At 33.9% G+C, this 16189-nt stretch overlaps 4 protein-coding genes across 5 annotated transcripts; 2 read left to right on the forward strand and 2 right to left on the reverse strand.

Moving 5' to 3' along the window:
• Window positions 1-256: 256 nt before the first annotated feature.
• Window positions 257-3247, reverse strand: LOC111452690 (serine carboxypeptidase-like 35). The gene is made up of 8 exons (XM_023093523.1): window positions 2910-3247; window positions 2462-2566; window positions 2163-2351; window positions 1689-1777; window positions 1292-1597; window positions 1068-1210; window positions 790-882; window positions 257-647 (listed from the first exon to the last, which is right to left on the reverse strand). Exons 1-8 carry the CDS (start codon window positions 3160-3162, stop codon window positions 386-388), a joined length of 1440 nt encoding a protein of 479 aa, XP_022949291.1. The 5' UTR covers window positions 3163-3247; the 3' UTR covers window positions 257-385.
• Window positions 3248-5581: 2334 nt separating this feature from the next.
• On the reverse strand, window positions 5582-8393 carry LOC111452893 (uncharacterized protein YpgQ). 2 transcript variants are annotated; one of them, XR_002712178.1, is made up of 7 exons: window positions 8138-8393; window positions 7862-7892; window positions 7392-7410; window positions 7190-7287; window positions 6439-6567; window positions 6014-6245; window positions 5582-5913 (listed from the first exon to the last, which is right to left on the reverse strand). XR_002712178.1 is itself a non-coding variant. In XM_023093814.1 (7 exons), exons 1-7 carry the CDS (start codon window positions 8300-8302, stop codon window positions 5827-5829), a joined length of 672 nt encoding a protein of 223 aa, XP_022949582.1. In that variant the 5' UTR covers window positions 8303-8387; the 3' UTR covers window positions 5582-5826. The 2 variants fall into 2 exon arrangements, 1 of the variants encoding a protein (XP_022949582.1); XM_023093814.1 differs by having other exon boundaries at window positions 6014-6186; window positions 6469-6567; window positions 8138-8387.
• Window positions 8394-11588: 3195 nt separating this feature from the next.
• Window positions 11589-12490, forward strand: LOC111452650. Its single transcript, XM_023093469.1, has one exon. It carries the CDS (start codon window positions 11620-11622, stop codon window positions 12385-12387), a length of 768 nt encoding a protein of 255 aa, XP_022949237.1. The 5' UTR covers window positions 11589-11619; the 3' UTR covers window positions 12388-12490.
• A 1409-nt stretch (window positions 12491-13899) lies between these two features.
• Window positions 13900-15733, forward strand: LOC111452358 (60S ribosomal protein L44). The gene is made up of 4 exons (XM_023093029.1): window positions 13900-14012; window positions 14729-14908; window positions 15006-15080; window positions 15500-15733. Exons 1-4 carry the CDS (start codon window positions 14010-14012, stop codon window positions 15557-15559), a joined length of 318 nt encoding a protein of 105 aa, XP_022948797.1. The 5' UTR covers window positions 13900-14009; the 3' UTR covers window positions 15560-15733.
• Window positions 15734-16189: the final 456 nt, after the last annotated feature.

Genomic DNA, 16189 nt, shown 5'->3' on the forward strand with positions numbered 1-16189 from the left:
ATTTTTGCAAAAAATAACCCATTCCAAAATATATTTCATTTGAACCGTTTGTCTATGACTTACGAGTTAAATTACGATTTTGCCCTTGAAGAAGTTTTAGGTCGTTCTCGAAACCCCAAAATTAAACATAATTTGTTCGGAGCAATTCGTTTGGAAGAACTCATGTTAGTCTGTGGGATAGTCTGACTTTTGGAAGTCCTATTGGAACGAGACCATATCGCACAAAAATGTTGGGTTCATCGTGTGCCGAAAAACATATTAGGAAGCAATCCAGTCGATTTTTCTTACTCTTCTTATATTATATTTAATAATTATCATAATCTCAACCAATTTATTTTAAAAAATAAAATAGTTATCAAGCTCAACCTCGAGAGTGAATAGTATACTAAATTTTAGAAGATGCAGGTAAACGATTGCCCGAGAGAAAATAAGTGAGTAGGGCAAGTGATTGTCGAGGAGCAAAGACCGGAGCTTGGTGGCCTGCCCCTCTAATGGTGGCCAATGTGAGGCCTCCTCGGTAGGTTTCAACCCAACCAGCCACTTGACGCCTCTCATACCACGCCCTCCATTCTTCTTTGATCTTCAAATTCATCTCGTTTATACTGTATTTTGTTGATGTTATCGGTACTCTCCCATCAGTGTCACCACTGCAAAATTGCATACATTTAAAAAGTTCCATAATAACTTATTTGTATATAGGAATTTACTTCGTCTATTTGGTCGTTTTCTTTTTTACTTTAATCGACGTGAAATTATATTCATATTTTCGAGGAAATTTACGAAAATTACCTATAAATCCAAATGCGGTATTGTGCTCGGAGTAACTTCTGAATAATTGGCAACACAGAGCTAGGAGCGTCGGTCCAATTTAGAATCACATTACTGCCACAAAAATGCCAAAAATTAGAATGAAGACTTATATAAAAAAAAAACAAAAAATGAAACTCGTGGCAGAAAAATAATGAGAAAACGAGCACAGGGTCTAAACTCTTACGGTTGTATCTATTACGTTCACATTTTATTTAACATTTTTAAATAAAAATAATCACGAGTTATTAAAAAAGTACCTGCACGGGGTGTAAGGATAAGAAAGTTGAGTAACGTTTGCATGTAGAGCCCTTTGAACATCCCCTCTATTAAAATACTTTACTGCATAGTTTGGAGTACATGGATCGTACCCTCGTGCTAGTAGCTCGTTACTCCATGATTTCTAAGTCAAATTCAAAGATTAAAAAACCGAAACATAGTAAGGAGTTTTGAATTAAGGTTTTCGAGAGATTTGAAGTCTTACGTATTTGGAGAAGATTCGAGGAGCAGCAGCACCGGCGAGTCTAAACACCGAGTCGAAAGAAGATGATGAAGAAGAAGAAGCGAGGCAAATTGGAGCATAAATGTTATAGATATCAATTTTGTTGTAAGAAACTATAAAATCTCTGAAGAAATTAAGGCAAGAAAGTGTTAGGTTTTGAGCATCAGCCGAGAAATTGCAGTCCTTGAAGATGTTGGCATGGAGCTGGTCGGATATTATGGCATGGCTCCATGCAAATTCCACCATTCCTTTTAGGTCTGTTTCGTCGTTAATGGCTGCATTTCCGATCTTATTTAAAAAATAAAAATAGTTAAATTGATATGATAGTTAAATGTGGTCGGGTATATATATATTCATATCTCTAAAGAAGAGAACTTACCATTATGCCCTTGAGGTTAATAATCAAGTCTTTGCTAGACTGATTGTTTTTCTCATAAATGAGCTCAGCAAGCTGGGGAGCGTAATGTCCTTCAAACAAATAATAAAAGAGAGAGACGGAGTCAATAATAAATTTACGAGCGGGATTGGATAACCATTTAACCTCAATTCAAATTTCGGAAGTTAACTAGTTTCTATTACATAGTTCAAACACGTGTTATCCGAACATGGACGCATTTTAATCTTATGTTATATAAATTCTAAATGTACGAACTCATTAACCAGAAAACACATCGAACTTATAATTTAACCTAAATTCAAACTTTTGAAACTCACGGTCGAACTCGTAATTTAACCTAAATTAAAACTTCTCAAGTCAACTCATTTTCGTTGCACAATTCAAACACGTGTGTTCGAGTTCAAACCCGAAAGCACATTGAAATCAAACTCGAGCTATAAAAGTAGAAGAAAATACCCGCGTAACTCTCTCCGGTTATATAGAATTGATGAAGTTTGAAACTTGGGAACCTTCTGAACCAACCAATAAGAAAGGCGTAAGAATCTTCTGCTGTAACTTTATCACCGAGCGTATGTAAATCCGATGATTTGTTTGTATATGAGAATCCCACTCCCACCGGTGACTCCAAAAACAACATATTTGCCGCTGTTCCACACATTTTTATTTAATACCGGTACTATTTATGAAATTTAATAAATTATAGGGATTAAATTCTAATTTCTTTCGAATTTAAATGGAAAGTCGAGAAGCGGTACCTTTATTCCAAGAGAAATGATTGAGTTTAAGCTTCCCATTGCTCTGAACGAGGAAGGGACCAAGTTCTTGTGCAGCTCCATATGCTATGGACGAGCAGCCTGGCCCTGTTAATATTTTAACATTTAAATTACGAGTTTGGTCAATGAAATTTCAAATTTGTATTAAAAAAAAGGTTTGGAACTTCTAATTTTATGTCTAATAAAGTCTCTAAACTTAATATTTAATAAGTCTTTAAATTTAATAATTGATGTCTACCATTTTTTTTTTATTCACAAAAAAATTAATAAAATTTAATTATGTATTATTGAGTTTGAGATAAAAAAAATAAAAAATAATGAGGGACTAACAAACAAAATAATCAAACTTTTGGGGTCATTTTGCAATAATTTCAAACATGGGGGACTAAATAAGAATAATAACAAAATCAAAGAAGAGAGAGAACAGAACCTCCATTGAGCCAAAGAACGAGAGGCTTATGAGCGACGTCGTTTTGAGCCTCAAAAAACCAGTAAAACAGAGCCTTCTCTTCATTTGGCCGGAGTTTGATGTAGCCGGCATAGTGTCGGAACTTCACAGGCGGCTGCCCCGGCAAGTCGGTCACTCTGTCGGCCTCTCTCCACCGCGAATCTCCGTCGATCTCCGCCGCCGTAGAGAAAAGTAAAGTGAAGAACAAAGGCAACAAGTTCCGAAAAAGTGCCATGGTCGTCGCCGGTCAACGGTAATAATTCTGTTCTCTCTCTCTCTCTCTCTCTCTCTCTAAATTTAGAGAGAGAAAATGAATTTGGAGATTGAAAAGAAGATAATTGTGAGATTTATATAGATATTGTCTCTACTTTTTTTCAATTTAATCACTTTTTTTAGATTTAAATTTCATTTTAATCCTCTAACTTTTCAAATTCTTTCATTTTAGTCCTCATCATTTAAAAAAAAATTAAAATTATATTAAAAATTTGTAATTAAAAATTTTGGGTAATCGCCCGAGGGAGGTTGAACTACTCTTTCGACTTAATCGGAGTTGATTACATTATCTCTTTTAACTTAATTCACTTTTTTTAGTTCGATGGATTTAAATTTTTTGTGGGTAATTTAAAAAAAAAAAAAATAGAAAATCTCGATAAATTTGTCACATTCTGAGAAATTTAGGCCGGTGGATGTGACATTCATTTAAACTAAGATCTATGGTGGATTCCATCTATTCACATCTCTCCAAGTTCATGGTGAATGTTACGGTCGTGATGTTAACTTCCAATAACTTGTACATGCATCATTTAAGCTATAGATGTCAATTTTTTCTCGAGTGGAAATGCTTTTTGAATGAAATGAAGAATCTCGAGTTCCGATGGAAAGCAAATGTTTGGTTTAGTTTAGCTTTAAGAATCTATTTTGATATCTTTTGCACATTACTTCAAATAAGTTCGATACTTTTTAGACCTACTTTTTTAGTCGATAAAAGCTGACGAATCTAAAAATATTTTTTTAAAATATAAAATTACTGAGTAGCTAGTTAAAAATAGAAGAGTTATATTATCGAGTCATGAGTGATGTGGAGCGAGTGGGAGGCAAAGTGTTGGTGGAAAGGACAAGGGATTGATGGCCAAGGTGGTGAGGCCTCCTTCATGCTTGTGGTACCATGCCCTCCACTCCTCTTCTACCCACCCCTATATGTTGGATCTTAGTTTAATTTTATTAAGAAAAATACTAACTAAAAATTAAATATTGGATATGTGTTCAAAAATTTAATTTCAAATTCAAATATTTTGTTCAGAAAATACGAAATTCATTGAAAAAATTAATGTAGAAACTAAATCATATATTTCTTTATAAAAAAAAAAAAACTAGAAACATGGGTAGTATCAAAAAGGATGTGAAGTACGAAGAATATAATATAATTAAGATCCAATCATTATAGTAAATAAAATATTCCTACCAGTACGGAATCTTTCGAGTGGAACTAAAAGTAAAGTGCTAAAAATTTAAACAGAACAAAATCAAATTTAATTTTTACGATTTTCAATTAAATCAATCTTCACCCGACGACCAAATAATCCTTCCAAATCTTTCATTTGAAGTGTCATATAAAATTACTTTTTCAGAAAATAAAATAAATTTTTTAAAAGTAAAATAAGTAATAATAAAAGGGTAGACAAAAAAGAATAACGACAGAGAAGAAAAAAGGAACTTTTTCTTCTCTCTTTTTTTAAATGAAAAATGAAAGTAAAAAATAGAAAATAATAAAGGAAGATGGGCCCGGGGACAGAAATGGAAATTTTGAATTTAGAGGGGATCGTTAGTTAACGGCTCTTCTATCTATAAAGTTTGATTTTTGTATGATCAGGGGCCATCCTTTTACGAGGTCCGTTAGTTGACAGACCTGTACTTCGGCCCTGCAGTACCCTCGTGCGCACGGCTTCTCAGCAACCTTTTAACGCAAGGACATTCTAGTCATTTCAGTCTCTTTCCCATCATTTTAGGGTTTTTATATTTTTTTAAAAATTACTATTTACTATCTTAATAAATTTGAGTTTCAAGCCAGCAAAAAAATCATAGTTCACTAGCAATTACAATCAACCTCTATCGAAGAGGTCCGAAATTTAAATCTACTTATTTGTTGTACTAATAAATCATAACTTTTTTTAGTTGAACCAGTAAGAGAAGAGATTTGAATAACTAACTTCAAACCATACAAACTTAACCCATAAGCAAAATGTACAATGAACGAACATATACGAGGAAAAAAGTTGCTCAACAAGTGAAAATGATACTATGGGATCTAACCAAAAGGAAAACTCCTGGTAAAAGAAAGACTTGAATCCCTAACTTCAAACAATACGAACTTGACCCATAAGCAATCTACCTTCAAACCATACGAACTTTAACCCATAAAAAATCTAACTTCAAACAATACGAACTTGAACCATAAGCAAAATGTACGATGAACGAACATATATGAGAAAAAAAGTTGCTCAACAAGTGAAATTGATACTATGGGATCTACCAAAAGGAAAACACCAGGTAAAAGAAAGACTTGAATCCCTAACTTCAAACAATACGAACTTGACTCATAAGAAATCTAACTTCAAACCATATGAACTTGAAAGCAAAATGTACGATGAGGAAAAAAGTTGCTTAAGAAGTGAAATTGATACTATTTATGCAGGATCTAACCAAAAGGGAAAACTCCATGTTGGAACAAAAGTTCGATTCTTCCTATTGTATCACAACATATATAGTGGAATTGAGTTGCTTAAATAATACACTGCATTTTTAGAAATAGGGCAAGGTTGGTAGTTTTCTTACAAGTAATCTTTCTCTGCATTTCCAGCTTGAGATTCAGAGAAGAATGGATGATATCTTCAATAAAGAATTAAGCCTTTTGGTCCCATTCATCATAAAACTCCTTCAGGAATTCCTCCATGAACTTGTGCCTTTTCTCTGCCCTCCTCTGTCCAGCCTAAAATTCATGCCCAAACGATCTCTAAACATAACTGAGACTTGAAATCTTTGTGATTTATAAGCAATCTTCACAAGAGGAAGAAAGATGGATGAATTACCTTTGTTTTCATCATATCCTTTATTTTCAGTAGCTTCTCGTGGAAGTGATTCACAGTAGTCTGCTCTTCTTTGTTCATGTATGCTTCTTTGGATAAACTTGTTCGAGGACGAATTGCAGGATCGTGAAGCGCTCTCTTCTTGCTTCCACCAAAAGTGAAGCATCGAGCAATCCCTGAAAGGAAAAGAAAATTAAAGAGGGTGTAGTTGTTTCAAGGATGGATGAGACTATTGCTAGGAATCACGACTCTCCACAGTGGTATGATATTGTCCACTTTGAGCTCTCAACTCTTTCGTGGCTTTCCTTTTGGTTTCCCCAAAAGGCCTCATATCAGTGAAGATCTATTCCTTACTTATAAACCCATGATCAACCCCTTAATTAGTCGATGTGGGACTCCCTCCCAACATCCCAACAATTCTCAACAACTATAATTGATGTAATATGACAGCAAACTACCAATAGCACCAATTGCATCTAAACGATCAGCATCTTGAACCACCCCAAACTCTGGAGAATAGTCAACTTTTGAAAGGCCAGCAATCTCTTCCTTGAAGCCTGGATGCCATAACATACATGAGGTGGAAAATTAGTCTTTTATGAAGAACATTTGGATAACGAAATAAATTCAGTCTAGCAAGTGAGCACTAACACAAGATGCCTAATTTTCAAACTGTGTATGTGAATCTCAACTCAGTTGGGGAGGATAGTGAAGCATTCTTATAAGGGTGTGGAAACCTCTCTCTAGCAGACGCATTTTTAAAAATTTTGAGGGGGAAGCTCGAAAGGGAAAGTCCAAAAAAGACAATATCTATTAACAGTGGACTTGGGCTGTAACAATGTAAAGGCTATGAAAATAACCACTATGCACGCACATACACACAAAGCCCTTCAAACACCTATTGTAATAACGTTCAAAATTCAAATACCCAATACATTAACATCCTATAAGAACTATCATAAGTTGGCCTAATTGCCAATAAGCGTCATGCAAATAACTAAGGGCTTAGAGGAAATGGATTCAAGCGATGGTAACTACCCATCTAGGATTTAATATCATACGAATTTCCTTGGTAACTAAATGTAGTAGCTTAAGTGGTTGTAGCTTTAAATGCAGAAGTATTAAAATTACATGTAAAATCAAAAAGTTCTTATAAATTGAAGTATAACAGATACCAACCCATGCCCTTTATGATCGCTAATATCTTTTGTTTCTTGTTTTCCTCAATTCCCTCTTCCTCAAGAAAATTCTCCACAACTTTTTCCTCACTTGGGTCTCTGCACAGAATAATAGTTACTAACAAGTAAGATCAAAAGAAAAACGAAGTAATAAAAGAGCTATAACTATGATGATTTAAACAAAGAAAGAGAAACAAACAAACCTCAAGTACTTGTAATCACCTGCAAGGTGGTAAACGAACAGGTACTCACTAACCCGTAACGAACAAGAGATGACAGTATCAGAGGAAAAGCATAAACTCTTTAAAATGAGTCTCCAGCAAGAGAAATGGATTAGAAATGCAAATACCAAACAGATTCAAATAGTTCATTTCTGCTTGATTTCTTATTGGAGCTTACAATTGATCGAACACTTTTACTTTCCTTCTTTCTTTTTGTCTTTTTCAGATTCTTACTAATTCAAAGACCTGATGTAGAGCCAAGATCTAAAATAGATGCCGAAATGCAAAGGAATGAATCTAGATAAGATGAACTCTAGGAATTCAAGAGTTAGCATGCTTTTTTTTTTTTCAGGTCGGGATTCTTAGAATTAGGCTCAGGATGAAGCAAGCTGGCATCGACCTTGTTCTATCATGTTCTACTCACAATGTAGATATGGATAACAAAATCATACCTATATCGTGGAGGAGCGCAGCAAGTTCAACCTGCCAAAATCACCAACTGAATATCAGAAAGATTCCACGAATCATAGAGATTAATAACCAATCGAACGTCCTCAATCACCAAAATGTTAGTTCTCCTAGAAAGTCTAGCGCCAAACGTGAAAATACACAGACTAGAGCGATTAACATCTAAGATCGAAAACCAATACGAAACAAAATCGACATGATTGTTGCGAAAATGGCAGAAAATGGAAATCGGAGCAGGAGTTTTCAAGGAACAAGCATACGATTTCCATGGAGTCAGTCTTGGAAGAGAGGCCTTCTTCTTGGGCTAGTGAGAGAGCAAGGTCTCGAACTCTCCAGACGTGAGAAGGATCGTGCGACGCGTCGTTACCACCCATCGCCATCTCCACCAGCTCCTCCGCCTTCTTCACCGTTTCTCTTCTCGCCATTTTCTCTTCTCCGTTTCTTCGCTCCGCAGCCGCCAGCTGAAGATGGCACAGCAAGTAGAGTAGGACCCACCGGTTCCGGCGGCTCTTGAATTTAATCCACCATTGCAATTAAATCATTGATTTTATAAAATACAAAAACAAAAAAAACCCTTCTATTTTAGGGTTGAGTTGTCGTGAATCAATTACATGGATAATGTAAAATAAAAACAAAAAAATATTACATAAATTTACTAGCAAATAGAGGAGGAAGAACGTTCGTGAGGTGAAGAAGAACGAAAGTTGAGCTGCTGAACTGAGTTTCTTCACGTCACTTTCGGCGAGGTGCACCGTGAAGTGAGTAGCAAAAAATGAAAGAAGAATTTGAGCGAAAGAAGTTGTTGGATGATCAAAAGTCGTGACTCTAATGTGTTGTACAAGAAGCTATTGGACATGGACGGTCAAAATATGAACTAATAATAAAAAAATGACTACGGACGAAGACGTGACGAATGAAGAATAAGATGAAAAAACTATGTAATACTGATGACATGTGGTAGTGTACTGTTTTGTGAAGTGATGCAAGGCTAGTCCGATGAGGAGGAGAAATCGGGTTCGAGTTGGACTTGGGCCTGGTCTCAATCTCGATAGGTTGGGTTGATTCGGTCATTTGGACATTTAACCTGTACCCAATTCGAACGGGATCGAATCTTTAAAAAAAATCGACCAAAGTAATACCCGTCATTTTTTCTTTTTTTAATTATTAAATAAAAGTACTGAAAAAATAATTATTAAATAAGATGTTGTTTTCTTATTTATTTAAAAAAAAAAAATCAGTATACTTTATTGTTTAAAATAATATAAATTTTCTATTCGATAAATCCAGTGCCACAAATTATTTCTAGAATATTTCCATATGGTATATTTTTTTCATCCTTTATTTTATTTTAAGAATACATAACACAGATTTGCTATTAATTAATTATATTATTATGTAAAATTAATATTTAAATATACCCCCAACATGATATTTGAATTGTCACCCGAACACGACTATGTGTCATCAATTTCAATAAAAACTTAATTTTTTTTCTTTTTTAATTTTATTTTTCGCCCACAAGACATTTATTATAAAAATGTAGAAACCTCTAACGATCCAAAACTAACGATAACGGGTGGATTTAGACGGTTGCAAATGGTATCAGAGTCAAACATCAGATGGCGTGCCAACGAGGACATTGGACCCTAATAGATGGATTGTGAGATCCCACATCGGTTGTAGAAAGAAACTAAATATTCTTTATAAGGGTGTAGAAACATCTCTCTAGTAAACGTATTTTAAAGATCGTGAGATTGACAATTATACGTAACTGACCAATATAAACAATGTTTGCTAGAAATAGACTTAAATTGTTACAAATGATTAAGAGGAAACATGATGCGTCACAGTAAGAGTGTAGAATAATTATTATATTATAAAATAATAAATAATAAATACCGTGTGGACAGCACACAATCATATAGTAATAAGAAATAAAATATATTGAGTGTATACATTTAATCAAATCTAACCAATGTAGTAGTTAGTTAATCAAACTATGTACCAAGAAAACTTTATTGAGCTCATGTCATTTTATTTTACATAATTAAATTATTATTATTATTTTTTGTATTTATAATACTTTTGATTTTATTTTTATATTTTTAACCTATCAAGTTGGTATGTCGCTAATAAATGTTAATTAAAAAGTTGTTGGTTACCTTAAAAACATGTTAATTATCATATTATTCGGACAAAGATTTGGATCCACAAAATAGATTATCATTAAATAGACTGTCCAGTTAGGTCAAAAACCCTGTCTCTTGAATTAAATTTCGGTTTATAATTCAAAAATATTTGTTTTAACCCTATGTTCGAGTTAGCTCGAGAACTTATACAACACGAGGACTTTTCGAGAGATCATTCACTCAATTTTGCTCTCGTCTAAATACGTTTAGCTACAAAGTTTAATACATCAGGATTAATATGATTGCACGGGATGAACTGAGATAGATTACTTGTAGCAAAAGAAAAGAGAATAAAAAAATACGATAAAAGTTGTGAAAAAGAGGATATACGACACAAAATCAAAGGGGTTAACTACTCCAATGAGCTTGGAATTGTGTCATTTGTGTGAGATGTCAATCTTCCAATGTTTTTTTAATGAAAACTTAGGCCATAGGGGTTAGGTGGTACCAAATAAATGTGACATTAGAGTGGATAAGCCTTAGATTTTAGCTTATTAAAGAAAAATTCTTATATTTTAGTTGTTGCCATTTCTTCAAATTACCATTTTTTTTAGTTTGTACCAAACAAAATTCTAAACATAAAATTAAAAATTTAGTATTTTATTTGACATAAAATTTAATTTTATGTTTTATACTTTTTTTTTTTTAATTAAATTAATTTTTTTAGAATATATAATGATGGGTTAAATATAAAATTGAAAATTTCGAAAACTATCGAATAATTTGAAGTTTATAAACGTAAGACATCTCTATTTTTTCCCTCGAGAATCCTTAGAATTACCATTGCTTAGCTTTCGGCCTCTGCCCATCAAATTAAATGTGAATAACCCGTCCTCCTCTCTTTGAAACAAGAGACGCTTCTCGTTCTGTCGGTGCTTGAAACAATTTAGTCTTCTCCATATTACTATATCTCTAGAGTCAATAATTTTATATGAGGAACCACTGGACTCAATCACTTGCTGTCGTTTTCTGTTGAGGTCTATCTTGTAGAGGTACTCAAATTCGATGAGTGATCGATAACTTTTGTATTATTAAATCATTATTGGAGTCTTCCCGTCGTAAATTTTCAAGTCATTTCTCATAACCAATCTTCGTTTTTTCAAAGTCAACAAATTAAAACCATTCCCACAGCTTTTCATTTAAAAGATAATTACTAGAAGTTAGAACAAAAATTAATTTTTTAATTTTATTTTATTTATTAAATACAATGTTATAATATAACGAACTATAATTCAATATTTAATGACGGGACTTATGGTTTAATAAAATAAATAAATTAATACCTCGAAATTTTTATAGTTAAAATATTAGTCAGATAACAAAGATGATTTTTTTTAATATAATTTATCTTAAAATTTGGAAATAAAACCTACAATTTACCTAAAAAATTACTAATACCAATTATTTATGAAAATATAAAAAAAAAATTGAATTTATTTTATATTTTATTCAAATTACCATACTAACCTCTTCCTTTAGAAGAAGATCTGAGTTCAAAACCCCGTTCTTCTAAATGCCGATCTCCGTTTCCTCTGCTTTATTTTTGCTCTCCCATGGCGGAAGCTTCTGAAAAAATGTCTCCGTCCAAACGCCCACTCCATTTTCTCCTCCGCTGCTTCGGATCTTCCCCCAAAGTTCAAACCAAGAAGAATCCTACGACCGGCCGACGGGACAGCCGGATTCCGTCGCCTCGGTTCCGATTTAAGAAGTCCTCTGCAACTGTGCCAATCGACGTTGCCGTGCCGGAGATCACCGTGCCATGTGACGATAAAGCCTCTTTTTCGCCGGAGTTTAAGAAACCGCCTCCCTCGCCGCTGATTAAATCCAGAGCTCCGACGGTCCGAACCAAGATCGTCGAGTTGATAAAGCCGAGTCAACCTTGGAAGAAAACAGAGTCAACCCGGTCTGATTTCCTTACGCCGGCGAAAAGAACCGCCGCGTTATTGCATTCTATCTCTCTTCCCTCCCGGAGACTAAACCGCCAAAAAGATTTCAAAAAAACAGTATCTCATCTCTCCGCCGTCAAAACCCCCACGCCGACGTCATCCGAGCGGAGGAAACCAGCGGATAAGCCTCCGATGAATTCCCCGGCGAAGATACTCGATCTGATTATTGTGATTGTTGCAGTGGCGATTGTGGTACTGTGGGGACAACTCTGCGCCATACTCTGCACGACGGCACTGTTCTATTTCTGCCGCCGATTGAGATCAGAAACCGAATTAGAGGGCGGCGGCGAGATGCGAGTCTTGAATCGAAAAGGAAGTGGTTTCAGGAAGGTTTCTGGAGAGGTTTGTGCAAGGTTACGGGGAACCGCCATGTGAGGGAGCTCGAAGAATATTTTAATGGCGGAGATGTGACAGGTTGTTACGCTAATTTTTGTAAATTATTGGCGAGGGTACGAGTTCGAACACTGTAAAACTAATAATTCGACTAATATATAGAAATATAAATAATATCGAAAAATAAAATAAACCAATCAGCTATTTTCGTGATTTATGTATATATTTATATATATCATTTAATTATAATTTTCAACGACCTTAAAACCCATAAAATCTAGATGTGACGTTTGTGTTTGGAATGTCATGGGTTAGAAATGGATGTCAGTCAAACGGGTAGCTCATTTAAGTTTGCAAGTTGAAGTAAAAGCAATTAGCAACAAGCACACGGTTGCTAGTGCATGCTTTGCGAGGAACGGTTCATAAAACTTAGGATTTTTCTGTGCAACGAAGTAAACAATATGCTAAAGTTAGGCGCTATATAACTTGTTAGTCGTAAGGTATAGTTAAGACATTATACCGTCAACTTATTTAAACCCTCATTTCTACCTGTTGTGAGTTAAACCTGTTATTGAACTTCGATTCTTTTTTCATACATTTTTTTGTTATTTTAACTCACGTTGAGCATAGATGGTATATATTTGTTGGATTTTTTTTTAATTATTATTTTTTTGTTCCTTGCGGTAATTTACATTAAAAGAGTAAATAATATGTGATAAAACAATAACAATAATTATAGCTTATTTTAGTTTTTAAAAATAACAAATGGAATTAAAAATTCAATTTATTTTCTATAAAAATATGAAAATCATGGTAAAAAATGGTGCAAAAATAAACCAATTTTAAAAATAGAAAACTAAAAATAGAATAATCATAGCATAAATTATATATATATATATATATATATATATAGCTTATTATAAATTTATTTTTATTTATGTGTCGTTGTCAACTATTTTTAATTGCATATTTGACTAGATATTACTATATTTATTTATTTTTTTCATACTAAAAAATGCAATAATTAGCGTATAGATCCATCCTTCTATTTCTGCCGGCTTTATCATTATTCTGCATGACTATATATATATATATATATTTTTGTTGTACTTAGGTTAATAATAATAATTCAGAAGTTAATTTTAACTTCAAATTTGTAATTTTATTGAGCTAAATCATATATTTAAATAATAGTGTTACCATTAATATTTTTTAAAAATTTTAAAATTTAATTGGTAGATATTATTTTTAAGGATGCTTTTAAGTCAATTTGAACATAACTTAATAGATAAGACATAAATTATTATTAAAAAAGTACAAAAATACTTTAAAATGGATAATTTTTCCACGTATGTTTTAACGATATTTATTTTATTTTATTTTTGTAACAATAGAATCACATTTGAATTAAAAATAAAACCAATAAAAATTTATTACCTTAGTTTTATAACTTTTTGATTTTTTTTTTTAATTTTCGTTTTTTTTATAAATTTATTGTTGGGCCGTGAATGAATCTACTTGGGCCCAAATCCACAAACTCAAACGTTGACCCATCCGCTCTCTTCTCCAATTCAACAGATATATAAGTCTCGTTTCGCCTCCATTTCCTACTCTCCCATCTGTTAGGGTTTTTTTCGGGCAGGTCTCGTCGACGTTCAGCAGCCATGGTACACTTCTCTTACCCTTTGTCTCTCAATCCGATTTTGTTAGCTACTCATTTATTTTGTTGAATCTCTCTCGTTGGTTGTTTCTTCTCCGAGATTTTGATGTGCATTTACTTCCACTCTTGATTCCCTCTGTGTTTTTAGCTGCTCTATCTGTTTGTTCTCTTGTTTGACCTTGTTGTGCATGATGCTGAAGATTTATGTGATGGAAAAAGTAAACTGCTGAAGCGATTGGTATCGTCTTGGAAGTTCAGTGTTCTGTGGAGTTTTAGTGGCGGGCACAGATGATGAATTGTTATGGTCTTCGTTTTCTTTTGCGTGCATTTTTTTTTAAATTGTTCGTACTGTCGATCTGAATTTGTGCTTAAAAGGCGACTGGTTCATCTTTTGTAGTCGAGTGATAGTGTTAACAAATTATGTTACGTGTTACTGAGCTTCTGAAGGTGCGAGAATTGACTGAGATTGGGTTGTTTCATCATGCACTTTTTTTAAGAAGGATTTTCCTCGAGTTAAACATTGCACATGGAATGTATTAATGATTCTGGATACTTGATTATGAGTTTTATGGAATATTCCATAGAAAACGGATATTAGATCAGTGAGTGCAAACGTGGTAGTGGAGGATCATATTGGTTCGTAATATTTGTTGTCTTATTGATGTTTTTAGCTAGTAGTGTCATAGTTTATAATTTGAATATGGATACTGTATTGGGAAACAGGTGAACGTTCCCAAGACAAAGAAAACTTATTGCAAAAGCAAGGAGTGCAAGAAGCACACCTTGCACAAGGTTACACAATATAAGAAGGGAAAGGATAGTCTTGCTGCACAGGGAAAGCGTCGGTACGATCGCAAGCAATCAGGATATGGAGGTCAGACCAAGCCCGTGTTTCACAAGAAGGTTAGTTAGTTTTTCTCTCATCCAGTCAATTCTTACTTTCTTTCTTTTCCACGAGGCAAGGAAATCAAAATTGAAGTGAAACATGTGAATCTCACAGGCTAAAACTACCAAGAAGATTGTATTGAGGCTGCAATGTCAGGGTTGCAAACACGTATCCCAGCACGCTATCAAGGTTAGAATGCCAAGTATTTCATCATTTTCTGTTCACGGGCTTTCACTATTCAGTATCTTGTTAATTTAGTGCACTTGTTCGAACAATCTTTCAAGCATATAGTGGTTTTCAAACTGCATACTTAAGGTAGTTGTCTCTGGGGTCCCATAGAGCTACATTCATTTTACCCCCTTAAAATAAATGCCACTTGACTGCTATACCTGTGAATGCCCCTGGAACACAACATTCGCATTTGGGGTGAAATATTTGGTTGGGACTCTGATTTCAATTGCAAAATTTTTTTCTAAGCACTTATCGCGATGGATTGTTAGCTGTTTTAGAAAGGTCCAAATGTGGAAAAGAAACTTTCATCAGTTAGCTGAGTACTTTGTCGTCTCCTTATTTCATTTCTAACTAAATAACTTAATTGGCAAATGCAGAGATGCAAGCACTTCGAAATCGGTGGAGACAAGAAGGGGAAGGGAACATCTCTTTTCTAGATCCGTTGTCTGCTCTTAGCTTTTGTGATTTCTTTTTGACAAAATCAATTGTTATCGGAGATGTTACAGCATTACTCTGTTTGGTTCTCCAATTAGTTCTAAATGTCGTAACAATACTATTTAGCTTAAGCCATCTTATCTCAATTATCAAATTTCCAAATTTTTTTTGCTTTTCGTTTAGTTGTTTCTCAAAGAAACTTGTGTTTGAAGTGCTTTCATAGCTTAACCATTTGATTTTTGAGAATAATTATTGTTAGCTTACATTTAGTTCAGGCAATGATATTCATCCATTGACTTGACAGTGCTTGAATCCCACATAAGAGCCAATGTAGCCAATTGTAATTTTGAACTCACATCTTAACACCTATCCTAAAAGGCTCTACCAATCTCTTTGGACAACAAACACAACGAAAAACTTGAAGAAAAGAAAAGCCACCCTGTATCTATAACATATTTGGGTCCACTGATATCCAAATCATGTATATATGAAGCAAAAGCCAATTACCACAATAACGCTAAACCATTGGGCAACAGCATTAAAGAATGAAACCCGCTGCAAATGATTAACACTGCTGAAGAACACACAAAATTAACTCCGATTGTCAAAAAATCATGTTACATTTGAAAGGA

This window comes from Cucurbita moschata, unplaced genomic scaffold (genome assembly GCF_002738365.1).
Source record: "Cucurbita moschata cultivar Rifu unplaced genomic scaffold, Cmos_1.0 Cmo_Scf00014, whole genome shotgun sequence".
Taxonomy (NCBI): Eukaryota; Viridiplantae; Streptophyta; class Magnoliopsida; order Cucurbitales; family Cucurbitaceae; genus Cucurbita; species Cucurbita moschata.

Excerpts from the sequence above, each read along its gene's own strand:
- LOC111452690 (XM_023093523.1), bottom strand. The coding sequence starts at position 3,162 with ATGGCACTTTTTCGGAACTTGTTGCCTTTGTTCTTCACTTTACTTTTC. Across the intron at positions 1,211-1,291 it reads CTCGAATCTTCTCCAAATAC|AAATCATGGAGTAACGAGCT; the intron begins GTAAGACTTCAA and ends AATTTGACTTAG. Across the intron at positions 883-1,067 it reads TATCCTTACACCCCGTGCAG|TAATGTGATTCTAAATTGGA; the intron begins GTACTTTTTTAA and ends TTTTTGTGGCAG.
- LOC111452893 (XM_023093814.1), bottom strand. The coding sequence starts at position 8,302 with ATGGCGAGAAGAGAAACGGTGAAGAAGGCGGAGGAGCTGGTGGAGATG. Across the intron at positions 7,893-8,137 it reads AGACTGACTCCATGGAAATC|GTTGAACTTGCTGCGCTCCT; the intron begins GTATGCTTGTTC and ends TGATTTTGGCAG. Across the intron at positions 6,568-7,189 it reads AGCGATCATAAAGGGCATGG|GCTTCAAGGAAGAGATTGCT; the intron begins GTTGGTATCTGT and ends TATGGCATCCAG.
- LOC111452358 (XM_023093029.1), top strand. Across the intron at positions 14,909-15,005 it reads AGCCCGTGTTTCACAAGAAG|GCTAAAACTACCAAGAAGAT; the intron begins GTTAGTTAGTTT and ends TGAATCTCACAG. Across the intron at positions 15,081-15,499 it reads TATCCCAGCACGCTATCAAG|AGATGCAAGCACTTCGAAAT; the intron begins GTTAGAATGCCA and ends TGGCAAATGCAG.
- LOC111452650 (XM_023093469.1), top strand. The coding sequence starts at position 11,620 with ATGGCGGAAGCTTCTGAAAAAATGTCTCCGTCCAAACGCCCACTCCAT.